Consider the following 17,613-nt stretch of genomic DNA (forward strand, 5'->3'; position numbering starts at 1 on the left):
CTTATGCTCTAATGTCCCAACCTGCTCAACCTCTCTCCATAACTCAGACCCTCAAGTCCCAGCAACATCCTTGTAAATCTTCTCTGCATCCTTTCCAGTTCAAGGGAGTTCTGCTAGAAATATATTTAACATTAGTCAGGGAACAGCATACATTTTTGGCCACCACATTACAGCAAAGATGTGATTGTATAGGAGAAGGTAGAGGAAGTTTGAGGATTTCACCAAGACTGGAGAATGGTAGCTATGAGGAAAGATTAGATAAGCTTTGAAACACAGGAAGCCAATGGAGACTTAACTATGGCATAGAAAATTACAAGTGACACAGAAAAGGAAAATAGGATGGACCCTTTCAGGGTTCAGAAGTCAAAGTTGTACATGTACAGGTGCAATGAATATCTTGCAGCAGCACCACAGTCAAATTGCATTAGAGACCCAATTCACAAGAAAAACAAATTATACAAGAAAGAACACAATTGGAACAAAAAAGGTCCATTGTCATACAAAGTAGTCAAAGTGGCCATGGTTTGCCAAACTGAGGTAATGATTAGCATTGTGCAGGTTGGTTCAAAAACCAAATAGTTGAAGGGAATCAGGGCTATGAATTTAAAGCAATTGGTAGGAGGATGAGCGAGATGAGGGAAGGGCCTTTCATCCAGAGGGTGTTGAGCCTCTGGAACTCATTCCTGAATGGTTGCTAGAGGTAGAACCACCCACCCCCTCCCCACCTTGTTGGATGTGTAAAGAGCAATATCCTGCAGGCTACAGACTCTGCTGGAAGGAGGGGTTAGATTTGGCTGGGTATCTCCATTTCAACTAGCACAAACACAGATGGGCTGAATGGCTACCAACTATGCTGTAACTTTTTTTATGTAGGAAGAGCGGCAGCCGATTTGCATAAAATTCTCACAAACACCATTGTGATGATGCACTGAACAAGGAGACAAATATCAGCCAGGACATGAGGGAGAACTGCCTGTTCTTGGAAATGATGCCAGTGGATTTTTTTACATCCATCAAGAAGTGTAGCCAGAACTTCAGTTTAATGTTTCATTTGGAAGATGATACCCAACACTACAGCACTCCTTCAGTATTGTGTTTTCTTGGCAATCTAAATTGTGTTCAAATCATTGGACTGGATTTAAATTTTCTGACTCTGAACCAAGAAAACCACTGAACAATGCAAGCAGGACATGTACTCAGGGCTCCACACAGTGGGAGCTTTTATGCTGGATTGACTACAAAATGGTGAATCATTATTGGCCAGCTTGTGTTGGCCTGGTTTCTGTGCTTTGGGAAGTTTGGGACTTGGATTTTAGTAGCTGAATGCTAGCAATTCCAATTGGAACCACTGGTTTAAAAAAAAAATCACCACAACCCAGTCAAATATATCATTTGGTTATTTATGTTATGTTCATTTTAAGTGCACAATTGAATTTTTAATATGATATTCCACATCATTAAATAACCAAACTATTCCCCATGTTAAGGTGCTGCTGTAAGAGTAACCAATCAGTTCTTCCTGAATTAACATAGGTGTGAGGCTACATATGGATGTAGTTCTAAATGTGGAACTAAATGTAGCTGTGAATTCAAGAAGGCAGGCTGATTAATTTTCTCAAATCTCCTGTACCATAAGAAAATGTTTATATTTTTGTTGAAATAGAAACAGTCTAGAATTAATTGTTACTTTAGTTGAACAGTTGCATTAAAGCATTTTGGTCTGAAACCAGTATTACGAGCTCTTCCCCTGGTTTGTTTGCTTCCTGTGCTCTAAAACAGGAAGTTTTCCTGAATCACTCCTGAGGCTGCAATAAGAAAACTGCTCAGCTGAGTTGACAGCAGCTGTGATGCAAAGCCACGAGGTGAGAGAAGAAAAGTCATGGTATCCGCCCTTAATTGTTAGGCAATAGTCGTAGCTGGAAAGTGCATTTGCTTGACACTGGGTGAGTAAGTGACCTGACTTAGCTGTGATGCCGCATCATCAAGGAGCCTGTGTCATTTTTAGAATTTGTTCTACTTTCCCCCCATTGATTCACCTCATCCATTCATTAAGTTTGAAAAAAATCATCAGATTGGGATAAAATTTACTCTGCTGTACACCTGCAGATTCTGGGGTTTTTCAGCCTTGGCACCACCTCTGGCGCCATGAATAATGTATACATTTATTAACATCTGATTTCAAAATCTAGAAACAGACTTGATTTTAACACTGATCATTTCTAATCTGCTCCTAATGAAGAAATTTTTTTTAGTCAAAGACTAACTTTGGAATCCCCAGCACTCCTGAAAGGAGTCAAGAATCCTGGGAATTTCAAATCCCTTGGAAACACTGCTCATTAACTGAAGACTCATGTGGTCTATTATTCACTAAACTACATGATGGTCTCTGCTCTGAAAAAAGACAACAGCCTTTTCTCATCAACAACCTTCCTTGACTCTGTAGTGGGCTACATGGCTTATCTTGGGTATTACCATCCAAATGATCCAGAGACTAGGAACTTCAGGGCCATAGTGACCTTGATTTCCACAGGGAGAGCTATCCACACTCAGACACATGGCTGAGCTCTCTCCACAGCAGGTCATAGTTCTGTCATCACTGATTCCCAAATTCTCTGGACACATTACTCTTTGGAGAGATGGACACAGGAGCGTAGATCCACAAACACCAAGCATTATGGTCTGCAGACATGATCCCTTCTTCCCTTCCTTCATTTGGGTCTCCAAAGAATAATTGCCCTGCCTTTAACATCTGTCCTACAGCACCAATCTGTACATCATCTCCAGTGGTAGAGAAGAACCCATGGGATTTTGGAGTGGAAATGTGCAGCACCCTTGATGTTCCAGCCAGCTTCCAGAGATGCCCACTTCAGACTATAGAAGTTTCAGATATCTGGGTTGCCCTTTAAATGCTGCAGCTGCAGGGGACAGAACACAATAAATTAGAGCTCTCTGCAAGTGGCCAAAGCCTTTATTGAAACAGAAACACTGTCCAATTTCAGCTGGCAATACTACAATGGGCATTGCACAATGGATGATGTCACTCTAATGTGCATTACCAGCTGAACATTTGACTTGCAGACGTGTAAACCATGACTAGAAGCACAAGTTGAATTCTGCAAAACTGCACGATTCTCACAGAATGACCATTGTGTTGTGATTTACCAAAAAAACATTGAAGTTGCATAACATTTAAAAACACAATGCCACACAAACCAATTTAACTAATTTGGTCTAATTATATTTTCCCCACTTGCTTTTGAGGCAACATAATTTGTTCAATATTGTGTGATATGTACAAACAGATGTGTTTGTTAGTCATGTCCCACATGCAAAATAAACATTTAATCAAATATTCTCCTATGAACAGAACTGTTTATCCTTGTTTCTATCTTGCAAATAATTAGCACCGAGAGACCAGCTATCCACAACTGAGTTCCTTATACACAAAAAAGAAATTTGCCGGAATATTTAGCTTTCTTTAGTGTGTGAACTCCTGAGTGTATCAGTGTTTGTATCACCTTTCCAACTTTTATATAACCAGGAAACTTCTCAATTTCAGCAAACAATTGCATCAGAAATGGTGGTAAATGGGTTTGCACATCTGTACTTAGCTCAATGAGATGATCCATTTATTCAGGCAGAATCCAATGTTGGAGAATTACAGATTCAACAGGAGAGATTGTCACATATGTTGGTCTGATGCAATAGCTCATGTATCAGATCCTGATTGGCCCACTAAGCTCTGAAAATTATAGACAAAAAGTACTTGCACATTTTCTGAAGGAGTCCACATATACAACATTAGTGAAAGAATAAAAATAGTTGTTTAGCACCTATACCTTAAGCAGGGAAATAAACACTTTATAAATGTAGTTTTTTTATTAATAACTTTGTTCATGGATGTCATTGGTAATACTGGTGTGTAACATCCATTCTTAATTGCCTGTGAATTGAAGAAACAGTTAATAGTCAATTTTATTGGTGGGTCTAGAATTAAATCAGCTACACTGGGTAAGGATAACAGATTATTTCCATGAACAGATTTTAGAAAATGTGTTCTTATGGCAATAAGTGCTTACTGCTACTGAGGAGAACATTCAAGAAGATCCATGTATCTGAGAGCTCGGTTTGCATATGCTATCGGCTGACTGTTGCAAGATCATTGCTCGGGGACCCTATTCTGACATAAATGCCTATGGTGTTAGTTCATTCTTTAGTTATTGCAGTGCAGGCTCTACTGTGGTGGTCTCCTAGATTAATTTAACTGCTTGCCCAACCAACATCATCTCACATTCTCCTTGCTCAGCTTCTGTGTGGTTCAGACATCTCCCTCAGAATGGGCAGGAATTTGCTCCAATAGTTGACAAATGCCACACAATCTGCAACAGCTAATGGACTCCACACTGTCTTCACCGGCAATGAATTTTACAGGACCTAACCAGACATCGCTAGTGATCAAGTAACACAGAAGAATGCCTTCACTTTGAACTTCAGTTTTTGCTTGTTCAACTTCAGCTGCTTCTCCTTCCATCTGCTCATTGTCTAACTCTGCGTCTTCCACTGTTTCTCCTCCAAGCACCAATACATCAGCAGCTATGGTTTTTATCCCACAGAGACCTTCAAGCTCAACATCAGACTTCGCTAATTCCTCTGGTGCTGTGTGGACTTCAAATGGCAGTCTTTTCCAATGGCATGTTGAAATGAGTTAGATACAAACTCTCCCCATCAGGCTGTGTCAAGCCATTGGAAACATACAAGATGGCAGATGCTGGAACCTGGAGCAACACACAAGATGAAGGGTCTCGACCCAAAACAGCATCTCTCCGTAGATGCTGCCTGACCCACTGAGTTCCTCCAGCATCAAGTGTATTGCTCTATCAAGTCATTCCTTACATTGTAAGCTTTTCCTTTACTCATGTCAGGCAAAGCATCTTCAATCATTTTCATAGTATAGTGGCCCTCTCAGAGCTCTGCGGAGATTTTTGAGTTGAGGCAGATTCTCAGCTTGCTCCACTATGCTGGATACCAGAAGGGTTCAACAGATCTGAAGAGTTACGATCTTTGCTTTAGCCAGTCTCTCCAGTCTGCTTCAAGTTTCTTCTTGAGAGCCAATGGAACTGGTGGCTGCTTCCTCTCAAATGACGAAAGGGTATTTTCCTTCCAGTTTCCCTGTTTCATGGGGCATCTGTATGTTCAATGAATGAATGAGTGATCACTTGCATTGAATAAATCAAGTTTTTGTCAATATTTACCTTTACTAGTCCCACCTGTTGACCATTAGTCCTTCCAGCTATGAGTGTGACATCATTCTGGTCTATTGTAGTGAATTCCACATCATAGCTGTCTTGATTCTTTGGGTTCAGCACCGGAGAGCATCCTCCAGTGTATTCTTGCTCTACTTTGACAGCACGTGACTCATTAGCTTCAACTGCACTGCCTTGAGGTTGATAATTTGCTTCTGAAGGATATTAGACATTTTTCCAGAGCCATGTTGAAAAGCCATTGGTTGCTCTTGCACCAATATCATGGCATAGCTACATCTAGTGGGTGTTCCTTCCACTGATACATTGAATCAGATTCTATCACTGTCCTGGCACAGCTCATCTCATCCACTACATGGACTTTGGACTTTCAATATCCTCTTCATTGTATAGTGTTTGGATAAATGATCTACCCACATGATGCACATTTCCCCCCACATTCAAGGCATTTGTTTCTCATCTGTTCATGTTATCATCCAAAATACTAAATCGCACTGGCAGCATTTTCTCCTTTGTTTTTTTTTTGTCTCTTACTTCACCGTATATACATCCTTCTGTTGGTCACACAACACATTGTGTTGAGCTTTGGATATCTCTGCAACTTTACATTATGTTTGCAGTTGTCTAGAGTTAATTCTGTTCCATTTATTTCAGCTGAACTCCCAGATTCCACAAATAATCTGATCCCTGAAAAGGGAGTCCTTTAAATCTGTGAAATTATAATTACCCGATTACAACCTTAGCTCCATTTAAAAAAAATGATCAAAGAATTCTCTTCACGCCTGGTTTTGTGGAAAGAATCAATAACAGTCAAATGTTTTTTCTTGGTTGATTGCAATGTGCTTATAATACACTTAATGCATTCTCCAGGGTCTCATTAAAGGGCTTTACGATTTTGAACAAATCTTTCCTCTCGTGACCAAAGAGATGAACAACTTCTTTACAATAGTCTACCCTTATTTATCTGTCATATCCAGCTCAATATAGAATGCAAATTCTTCCTCTCTCCATCTCCTTTCTTCAGGCAGGTTACTTGCCTGCAAATTCAGTAGCTCAGGTGACTTCATTTATTCCATCATGTACTCTTTCAACTGAATCACACTGTACAGTGTCACTCAACACACATAGACATATTACCTTGGTTAGGAGGGATCAAGTCTATTGGTCTGTATTCTGGTTATGAACTTTACACGTTGAGCCTTAATTTCATCCAATGTCACTTCTGTCTCATTATCATCCTTGTTCACTCTCAATGGTACCAAAAAATAATGTATTTATGAACAAAGTTACTTCAATCAGGAAATTGTTTACGGAACCCACAGGCATACTGACAATTAATATCTTTTAAATAATCCTTCCGCCCCCAAACACTGTTGCAATGATCACCTGTGGAAAGTGACATGATACAACCTTCGAAAGGATGGCATCCTAAGAGGAATATATTTTGTCCACACACCATTAGTCCATAAAAGTTACATTCTTTCTTTCCCATTATCCTTCTTGGAAACTCAATATTTGAATATGTTGGGCTCATCTGCCTTTTGGATAAAGTATGCTAGCATGTTTGGGGGGTGGGTGGGGGTAAATTTAACTTTTAGTAGTAGTTTAAATTGGGTAATGTTGGCTCAACCACCCAATGGACACAGCAGTGATTTTCCTTTCCATTGGATCCTTTGGTGGTCTACCAGTAGTGTTCCTGATCCAGTTATTCTTCAGAAATTAATCCTGAAGAACAATTTCTTCCAAATGCTAGTAAATAAGCACCAAATATACTTTCCCAATTTATTCCTTCTCCAGTGAAGATCCTGAATGGAGTTAATTTGAAGCACCACTGACATGGTTATTCCTCCCTATAAAACATGTTTCTGTTGCAATGAATGTCAGCAGCCTTTTAAAGCATAGTAGACATCCTAATTGAACATCTTTAGCACGGTTGTATTTAATTCAATTGACTGAACTAACTCAGCAAACACCAACACCCAGTCCTCAGATATCCAGGTTTGCATCCACTGATTCCATACCACATGCTAAGCCATTATATGATAATGCAATAGTACACGATCAATGGCATGCGACTTGCACATACCTGTAATTTACTCCTTTGTATATATCTGGAACCCTTTTGAAGCTCTGTAGGTTCTGAAGTAGCAAATTTGGGCAATGTGAGAAGAGCAGACTCTTCCACAGGAGAAGCATGAAGTGGTTGACATAGTGGGTGGCATAGTGGGTGGGTAACATGTGAGGTGGTCGGCACTTCTTTCACTGTCTATGCAGGGCTTCTGTGTGCTCCAATGCATGGGCTCAAGGTTCTCCATACCATCCTGAATCCCTTTTCTCCACCTTGATATCTCCAGGAGGTTCACAGGGGATGTTGCTTTGAGCCATCTTTGAATATTTTTCCCTGCCACCTGGTAATCTCCTCCAATGACAGAACTTAGAATAAAGTGCCTGCTTTAGGAGTCTGGTGTCAGGCCAGAATGAGGTGACCTGCACCTGGTAGACAACTGAGAGTGATTAGTGTCTCAGTGCTGGGGACGTTGACGTGGGAGGAGACACTGACATTGGCTGCCAATGAATGTAGAGGATTTAGAAGATTTTGCAGGGACAGGATTGTTGGTACTTGACCAGTGCCTTGAGATTCCTTCTGAACTGAGGGATGATTTATGGAACTACTAGCCCAGCTTAGAGTGGCACTAGCAGGGACCAGTGGTCCTGGTAAATCAGAAGGACATCAAAGCCTCATTTTTTTGTCTGTCAATTTAAATGATTGGCAATGGTGGTCAGTATTAACTTGATTCCCATGCGTAACAGACACCCTTTCTTTATTCTGGATCAGGTATTGAATTCCTGTTCTTATGATACCTTACCAGAACAATTGAATCACACAGAATCAGGAATTAGGAGTTCCAGCTTTCCTTTGCACTGGAGACACAAAAGACTGCAGATACTTAAAGCAAAACAAAAAAAGTTGAGCTGCTGGAGGAACTCAGATCAGTCAACAGCTGCAGAGGGAAATGGTCAGTTGACATTTCAGGTCGAGATCCTTGCATTGGACTCCTTTGCATTGGCATAGTTCCAGGATTGTGCACATGCTGAAGGAATGTGCATCACAGCGACTGTTAGTTACACAAGATCAGGAAGCAGGAATATGCCATGTAGTCCACTTAGCTAATAAAATCACAGCTGATTTATACTTTGGTCTGATTCCCACAACCTAACATCCTCCTGTAATCTAAAAATCTGCCTTAATCTCCAACACTTCATGATTCAGCATCCACTGCTCTGGGGTAGAAATTTAAAAAAAAATTCAACTGAAAGAGGAAATTCCCCATCTCGATCTTTAGTGGTCAAAAATCTCACCCTGAAACTGCACCCTCTAGTTCTAGACTCCCCCACCAAGGCTATAGCCTCTCAGCATCTACCCTGTCAAGCCTCCCCTGAATCTTATTTGTTTCAATGATATTGTCTCTTCTGAACTTTAGAGAGTAGAGGCCTTGTCTGTCCAATCTTTCCTCCTAAATTAACTCTGCTATCCTAACAAAAAAAAAACTCTAGTAAACTGTTACTGCATCAGCTTTAGAAGGCAAATATATTCTTCCTTGAATAAGAGAGACCAAAAATACTAAGCTACTCCTGCTGTCATCTCACTTAAACATTCACAGATGCAAAAAGACTTCCTGGTTCTCATTCTCAAGCCCCCTTAGAATTTGACCAACTTTCCATTTGTAGTTTAACATTAGTTTAAGATCTTTCCAACATTATGTTTCTAGAACAAGCATCATCTCTTTTGTTAGTGGGAGCGACTTGAAAGTGGGAGCATACTGTTTTCCAGTTGTTTTATGATGCAATTTTACTCTATTTTTAAATTAGCAATTCTACTGAGCATTGCCAAGCAGCAAGAAAAAAAATCATGAAATCGAATTGTCCAATCATAGAAAAACAAGATAATTTCTAATCAAATGGAAGATAAACCTTTTCTATTTATTGTGAATGATTGTGAATTGATGGTGCAGTGTAGCCTAAAGTTTTAAAGAATAACTGCACTTAATATTTCAGACTCTTTAATGTGCAGTGGGGACCCATTTGTTCAAAGCACATTCCTCCTAATTGTAATATACAAGGCAGTTTTATGCTGAGCATAAACTTTCTTCATATGGCAAAACTTACTCCAGACTCCCCTGATGTATCCAAGTCTACTGCCAAGTGTAGCTTTGGAACACACAGACCTAGCGATGTCCCAGGGCTTGATTCCAGAACCTGTGATGAAATGGCCACTCTGAGCTGAGGTGGGCTAGTTCTCAATGAGCTTCAAAATCTCTGGGCTAGACAATGGGAAAACAGAGCCTGTGTTCAATCTCCTCTGTGGGAATGCGCATGCAAACAGATTAGGCTTTCACTGTTATAGTGGAAATTTCAAAAAAGGAAGGTGACGATACTCAAGAAGGGGGCGTTATTGACAATAGCAGTTAACATGAGGGAGAGCAAAGTTGGGTCGTCAGTAGTTTAGTGGAAATAGGCTTGAGAGTGTAGAAGGTGGGTAGCTCTGAAAGGAGATGAAAAGGGGGGCTGTGATGGAAAAAAAAGAGATGTGCTCAAGGGGACAATGGTAAGTGGGGTGAGCTGAATGGGTAGGAGGCTCACAGAGGCACTGAATGGTGAGGTAAGTGAGGGAGAGGCACGTAGGGATACAGGTGAAGAACTGTGACATATGGAAAGTGAGGGGTGCATGGGGGAAGACATGGTTTTTCCTGGGGTGGAGGCAGGGGAAGAATCCAAACTCTGGGCAGCAGAAGCAAAGCTATGTTGTGGTTAGGGACGAGAAAAGTGGATGAGAGAGGGACTGGTAGGTATTAGAATCAGAGCAGTCCTCAAGGGAATGGAGAGAAAAGGAAGGGAAAAACAAGAGTGACTCAGCAACAAATGAACATGTAGGGAGTTCAGACGACATACTGGGAGAACTGCATGAGTCAGGGATTTCAGTGAAGAATAAAGAGGAAAACTGGAAGGAGGAATTATTATTTCCTGCAAACCTAAAAAATGTTTTATTGCTCTGAACAGGCAGGATGCGTCTCCAGCAAATTCCCAACCGTTTTCTTTCTTTCCAAATAGGTTTTCTCAGATGCTAGAAATAAGAGGATGAGTCATCCTCCCTTCATGGGGTTACTTGTTCATTTGGATCCCTGACTGCTGTAGCATGTAATAACTAACACCTCCTAGTTTCAATGGTCTTTCACGTAGATGGAGAACACAACTGTGGCAGATGCTGGCTAGCTGAAGGTAACCAGCTGCTTTTTGTTTTAAAAAAACTAGAGTTAATCACTCTTGGTGTAATGGGCCGGGAGAAGTCTTGGAGCACCTCTCACGAGAGATTAAATAGGCTGACCAAGAAGGGGAAAATGACATGAGCTCCTTATTCCAGAAATAGGGAAAAGGGAATGAAAGAAATTGTTTTCTTGCTCCCGTCCAGCCATTCACATTGTATATCCTGCATATTGCCATCAAGTTACAGCTTAATCAAAGATGAGAAAATAAAATGTATTAAATCTCAAAATGAAAGCAAGAAGGGGCATTTTGGCACAGCAATGGAGTTCCTGCAGGTCAAGGGGGTAAATCATGCCTAAATGCAAATCCAGGAGGCTTAGACGTTCTTCATTTGATCCCTTCCTCTGCAGAACCCAAGGAAAAAAAGTATTCAGTGACACATGCAGTATTTAGATTAAAGAATTTAAAGGAGTAACGTTATCATCCATTAGTAGTAGGCAAAGCCCTTCCCTCTGTCTGCAGTTGCCAATTCTTGCTGTTGAATCACTCCTTCCCCGTCACCAGCCCACTGGCACACTCCCAGGTAGTCTTTCTCCTAATGCAAGTATGTCTTAGTGTCCATTTCTTCAGCAATGCTTCCTCTCATGGGTGAAGCTAGAGTTAGGGATGCACTGTTGAAAAATAAGGGGTAGCCCATGCATGATAGATCTTTTTCTCTGAGGACCTAGAGTCTTTAGAACTCTCTTCCTCACAGGGCAGTGGAAGCAGAGTCTTTGAATATTTTTAAGGCGGAGATAGATGGAATCTTGATAAACAAGGGGTGATAAATTACTGGGGGTAGGACGAATGTAGAGTTGAGGTTATGATCCGATTAGCTACGACCTTACTGAATAAGCTCCAGGGACCACGTGACCCATACCTGTTCCTAATTGTTTGCACGTTCATAATTGTACAGCACATTTAGAAGACCCAAAAGATCTTTTAAAAAAAAAGCACTTTAAAGACATGTTTCTTTCTCTCCCCAAAGACTCCCCGCCCTACTTCATATTTTAGGATTAAATGCAGACTATTTGATCAGAGCTCCTATTACTACAGCATCAAGCCAGATTTCATTCATCATTCAAATATGCAGGATATACAATGTGAATGGCTGGACGGGAGCAAGAAAGCAGTTTCTTTCATTCCCTTTTCCCTATTTCTGGAATAAGGAGCTCATGTCATTTTTCCCCTTCTTGGTCAGCCTATTTAATCTCTCGTGAGAGGTGCTCCAAGATTTCTCCAGGCCCATTACACCAAGAGTGAATGGAACTAAACATAGAACATAGAACAGCATAGAGCAGGAACAGGCCCTTCAGTCCACAACATCTGTGTGCACCATGATGTCAAATCACACTAATCCCATCTGCCTGCACAAAGTCTATATCCCCCCCCAATGTTCAGCTGCCCATCCAGATGCCTCTTAAATGCCACCATCATGTCTGCTTCCACCACCAGCCCTGGCAGTACACTCCAGGACCTCCCACTGTGTAAAAAAAATACTTGCTCCACACATCTCCTTTGAACTTCACCTCTCTCACCTTAAGTATTAGGAACATTTATCTTGGGAGCAAGGTTTTCCGGATATTTAACCAACTCAGCAGTAATAGTCTTTAGCCCTGTGAGTCCTTCCCATCATTCAATTACTCCTTAACTACTCTGCATCTAAGCTTCATACACTCATTTTCACATATCGCCACGAGGCAACCCTGTCAAACAAAATTCAATCCATCTTGGTTTTGAAATTTGATTGAACAGCATGCCAGAGAGAGCCTAGCAATCTCGCAACTAACAGTTTAAATCAGTTTTACCACATCTAGTTCGGTATGGCAGACTCCAACGAACAGCTATTGGAAGGAGGATGCTGAAAGAGCATTTCATCCCAAACAGCGGCAGTGCCCATTACGTGGATGCTGAAGACAAGGCTGAAGCATTTGCAACCATGTTTATCCAGAAGTGCAGAAAAGAGGATCCATCTCAGCTTCTTCCCAAGATCCCGCACCGTCACAGAAATCAATTTTCTGCCAATTCACTTCACGCCATGCAAGATCAAGAAATGACCGACAGCACTGGGTACTGAAAGGATTTGGGACCAGACAACATCCCAGCCATAGTACCGAAGACCTGTGGTAGCTGTACCTCTAGCCAAGCTGTTCCAGTATATTTATAACAGCAGCCTCTATCCAATAATGTGGGTAATCTCTCATGCATATCCTACTCACAGAAAGCAGGCCAAATAAAATCTGGCTAATTACCACTCAATCTATCTACTCAATCATCAATAAAGTGATGGAAGGTGTGATTGAAGTGCTGTCAATCAGCACCATTACCGATAACCTGCTCACAGGTGCCCAGTTTGGTTTTGACTTGGTTCCAGACCTCATGACAGCCTTGGTCCAAACATGGACCAAAGAGTTGAATTCCAGTGCTGAGCTCCAAATTATTGCTTTTGATATTAAGGCAGCAAATGCTGCAAAGAACCCTGGTAAAACTGAGGTCAATGGACATCAAGAGCAAAACACACCAATGGCTGGAGTCGTACCTTGCATAAAGGAAGATGGTTGGAGTTTTTGGAAGGTCTATTATTCCAACCCCAAGTCATTACTGCAGAAGTTCCTCAGGGCAGTGCCCTGGCTGACCTCCTTCGGTTACTTCACGAATGATCTTCCTTCCACCACAACATCAGTAATGGAGTTGTTCACTGAGCTTGCATTATGTTGAATTTCATTTGCAACTTCTCAGCAATTGTGCAGCAAAAGTTACATTCAGACATGGGATTAAAGGAGGGAAGTAACATTTGTGCCACAGAAGTGCCAGGCAATGACCATTTCCACCAGAGAATCTAATTATCTACCCTTTTTATTCAATTTGCCAAATCCCCCACCATCAACATACAAGGGCTCACCACTGACTGAAATCTTAAGTGGACCAGCCACATACATACCACAAATGGCAAGAGCAGTTCAGAGGCTGGGTATCCTGCAGTGAGAGTGGTAGGCACCTCAAAGTTTTTCCACCATCTACAAGGCAGTCAGGAGGCTGATAGACTACTGTCCAGTTGTCTGGATGAGAGCAGCACTAAAAGTTCTCAAGAAGCACAACACCACCCAGGACAAAGCAACCCATTTGATTGGCAGCCCATCGACTCTCCCAAACATTCTTTCAGATCACTACTGTGTGTACCTTCTGCAAAATGTACTGTTCCAACAGCACTTCCCAAGGCCACAAACTCTCCAAGATGTATCAAAACACCACCTTCAGGTTCCCATGCAAGTCACACACCATCCAGTTGTGGAAATGGACTGACAATCCTTTATCATCAGTGGGTCTAATTACAGAAACATCTTCGCCAACAGAACTTCATCAGAAAGATGGCAGTAGTTCAAAAAGGTACCTCACTACCTCCTTCTGAAGGGCAATAAACATTGGCCCCATCAGCAATACCCAGATCTAAAAAAAAATTAATTTTTTTAAAGTTATAACTTTTCACCATCCTTGTGTGAAGAATTGCCTTGAATAGTCCACCTCTAATATTATGCCCCCTTTTTCTGGATATCCCCACAAGAAATAACTTCTCACTATCCACCCTGTTTATCTATCTTCAGCACTTCAATATCTCCATCCATTTCCTCAGGAATACAGAGTCTATGTAACCCATCTTCAATTTAACACTTTCAGCACCATTTTCATTCTGGTGAATCCTTTCTCCACATGTTAAAGCCAACATATCCCTCCTATACCGTAGTACCAGGAGTGAATATAGTACTCCCAATGGGGTTTAACTGGAATGCTGTACAGCTGTATTATCATTTCCATTATTTTTGTATTCTAGCCTCTTGAGATAAAAAGGGAATATTCCATTAGCTTTTTCAAATAATTAATTAACATTTGTCTACCAGCTTTATGTGATTTCAATATCTGGCTCTCGGAATCTCTTGACTCTTGTCTGGCCAATCCAGAATACCACAGACATCACTAATCAAAGCCAATTTAGCAAAAGGTCTTTCTAAAAGGGATGGACAAAGAAATAGATATCCTGGAGTCATACAGCTCACAGGCCTTTCAGCCCATCAAATCCAGTCAACCATCAACCAACCAACTAATCCTACAGTTTAAAAAAAATTCTCAGCACATTCATCAATATTCTACCACTTACCAACCCACTAGAGGGAATTTATAGCAGCTAATTAATCTACCAACCCACACATCCATGAGATACGAGAGGAAACCTACACAAGGTGAATATACAAATGCCACACAGGCAGGACCTGAGGTCAGGATTGAACCTGGGTGTCTGGCACTATGAGGCAGCAGTTCTACTAGCTACACTGCTGTATCACCCCCAAAATATAAATACTTTTACAGATTAATGCATAATACTGTTTATTTTGTTAGGCAATATACCATAATGCCTCTGGTACTCACCAATCACAGATTTAGCAGGTACCTCATGCTAGATCTTTCTTTTTACCCACAGTTCTCAACATTTACAGAATATCCTGATCAATCTTTCTTTAGTCCTGAGTGAATGACCTCATACTTTCCACCTCATGTGTTGTATTACCCATCATTGTCAGGTGACCCCAACATCTTGGGGCAATTGGCTCCAAATAATACACCTGGCAAAGGGAAATGAAATTAAATCAAATCTGTTGCAGCAGCCTCAATATCCAATTACAGAATCAGGCATCTCCACAATCCTCTAATCATTGATTGATGACTGCTCAATTAGCCTGGCTTATTGATTAGACCTGGAATTCTTTCCATTCAGTGGATGATGGCTCATTAGCAGCCAATCCCCATCCCCCAATGGATGACAGACATCCTTGACTAGACTAATATTAACAACAAAATATTTACCCATGACCCATGCTGATAAATTCCACAATGTTAAGGTTTTGATGGTAGATCATTTGTTGACAATTAAAACGAACAAAGGATCACTGTTGGGAATATTAAACTGATAGACACTGCCTGTTGCATTTTTCCAGCCTCTCCTGGTTCTATTTTAGTTTTTAAGCTTATCAGAGCTCAGTTTTTAATATCTCATAATATTAAGAGTTACATTTGACTGGCTCAGAGCCAATATTTTTTAGGCAGAAAATTTTCAAGCCACATGTTCGTAGGAAGGTCATGTTCATCGAGCCAAGGCTGTCAGGGATTTCTTACAAGCAATAAATATCACTGCAAATGGGCTCAGTGAAAAGAAGACAAACATTTCCTGAAGTCTTAAGGGGAACAGTGCATATGTGCAAAATGTATTGTAATGAGAGGAGCAACAAATATTTTGAGCATTTGCGCCCCTTTCTGCTGTTACAAGTCAATTTAAAAAGGTCAGTTAAGATCTGTTATAGGTTGTGAAGGAGAATCACGTTAATATTCATAGTAAACCCTCCTTGATGCACAATTCTACCCGGCTATTTTCACCCTTCCCTCTGCCAATCACCCCCTCCTCACCTCACTTGCCACTTCTTGCTCTACCCCTTCCTCTCACCTCTGTACACCAGCTATCTCCCCCTGGTCTCTAAATCCAGATGAAGGGTCTTGACCCGAAATGTCGTCTGTCCATTTCCCTCCACAGATGCCGCCTGACCCGCTGAGTTTCCGCAGCGCTTTGTTTTTTGTTTTGCTTCAGATTCCAGCATTGCTGTCTATTTGCCGCCTTCCTTCTGTGTACCTGAGAGTGGGAGGGTTTGCCCTTCGCCTCCTGTGAGAACCCCACTAATCATCGTGGCGCCCTTGCTACCACTGGAAATAACTGACGGACGGTATTTTCCTTTTAAGGACGCAGCAATGCCAGAGCGGAACACAGGATGGCGCCGGGAGCAGGATCTATCTCAGGACTCTGAAACAAACCATTACGCTAGAGCGAAGGGGAGGAGGGGGCGGAGAAGGAGGATTCGGGATCAGCAGTCTCGGCGATATCCAGGGAGTCCAGATGGGTGGCTGATATCCGAGAGAGACGGCGGCTGCAACCCAGTGATGTCCCTGTAACGATGCCACCTCTTGCGGCGTTGAGATTCAGCCTCCTGTTCTTGTTCGGCTGCAGTGTGCGGGGAGCCTCCAGCAAAGCGCTAAACGTGCAGGGTGAGTCCAGTACAATGAATACAACACGTCTCGGGGAGACCATTAGGGGCACGGGGGCTCGTTTTCAAAGGTATCTGTTGTGCGGTCGGTTTAATCGCACGCCCCACAACGAGGGGGCGAGAAGGAAGCGGTGCACAATAGCACTCTTCCCTCTGGGCGACGGTGCGAACGCCGGCTGCGGAGGTGAACAATGACGAGCGGACAGGGGGACCGGGGCCAGAGGCGATGGGGACACGTCTCCCTTGCCTCCAATGAATTAACAGCGAGGGGATGCTTTTGATTTCTTGAAGCGTAGCCTATTTTTTTTTGTCTTGGGTGGGGCTGGAGGTCACTGTTTGTGGAGTTTCACCAGCTGAAATCGACTGGAACGTGTGAATTTCAATAAGAACCATCCTGTTGGTATTGTCAACAGGGTGTGTAACAAGCGGATCGCCCTGCATCTGAGAGTGATGGCTTCTGTGTATGAGTCTCCGGTGTAGCCAAATCCTGCTAACCTGAGCGTTGGAGGGATTTTCTTAAACTGTGCTCTTAGCTATACATTCTGGTGTTTGGTGTGTAAAGGTCGGCAGGATGCCAGTGAACATTCCCCAGGCTTGGAAGAGAGAAATGAACGGCTAGTGGTCATTCCAGTCTTTAAAGGAAGCCCTTTAGCGTCCCTTCCAGTTGGTGATAATTAATTGGTCTCTCATCCTGGAACTTGTCATTTTGAAATGATTCCAAATATCATGAGCTATGTTAAGATTACAAAAATAAAAAGACCATAAATGGTTCTAGTGGTAGTGGTAGCTTTTCTTTGCTGATAAAATGCTATAATTAGTGCAGGAGATGTATTGTGATTGGAGCTTTAGCATGGTAATGTTAAACATAGAACATGGAACTCTACAGCACAGGACAGGCCCTTCAGCCCATGATGTTGCGCCGACATTTTATCCTGCTCTGAGATCTATCTAACCCTGCCTTCCCGCAT

At 41.9% G+C, this 17,613-nt stretch overlaps 1 protein-coding gene across 2 annotated transcripts in view; it reads left to right on the forward strand.

Annotated features, from left to right (window-relative positions):
- Positions 1–16,447: 16,447 nt before the first annotated feature.
- fam171a2a (family with sequence similarity 171 member A2a) overlaps positions 16,448–17,613 on the forward strand; it is a 227,312-nt gene continuing 226,146 nt past the window's right edge. The window contains exon 1 of one of the 2 annotated variants that reach the window (XM_052038439.1): positions 16,448–16,646. In XM_052038439.1, the coding sequence (XP_051894399.1) occupies positions 16,556–16,646 (91 nt within the window). In that variant the 5' untranslated portion in view covers positions 16,448–16,555. The remainder of the gene's footprint in view (positions 16,647–17,613) is intronic. The other variant, XR_007958176.1, reaches the window with a different exon arrangement.

This window comes from Pristis pectinata, chromosome 25 (genome assembly GCF_009764475.1).
Source record: "Pristis pectinata isolate sPriPec2 chromosome 25, sPriPec2.1.pri, whole genome shotgun sequence".
NCBI lineage: Eukaryota > Metazoa > Chordata > Chondrichthyes > Rhinopristiformes > Pristidae > Pristis > Pristis pectinata.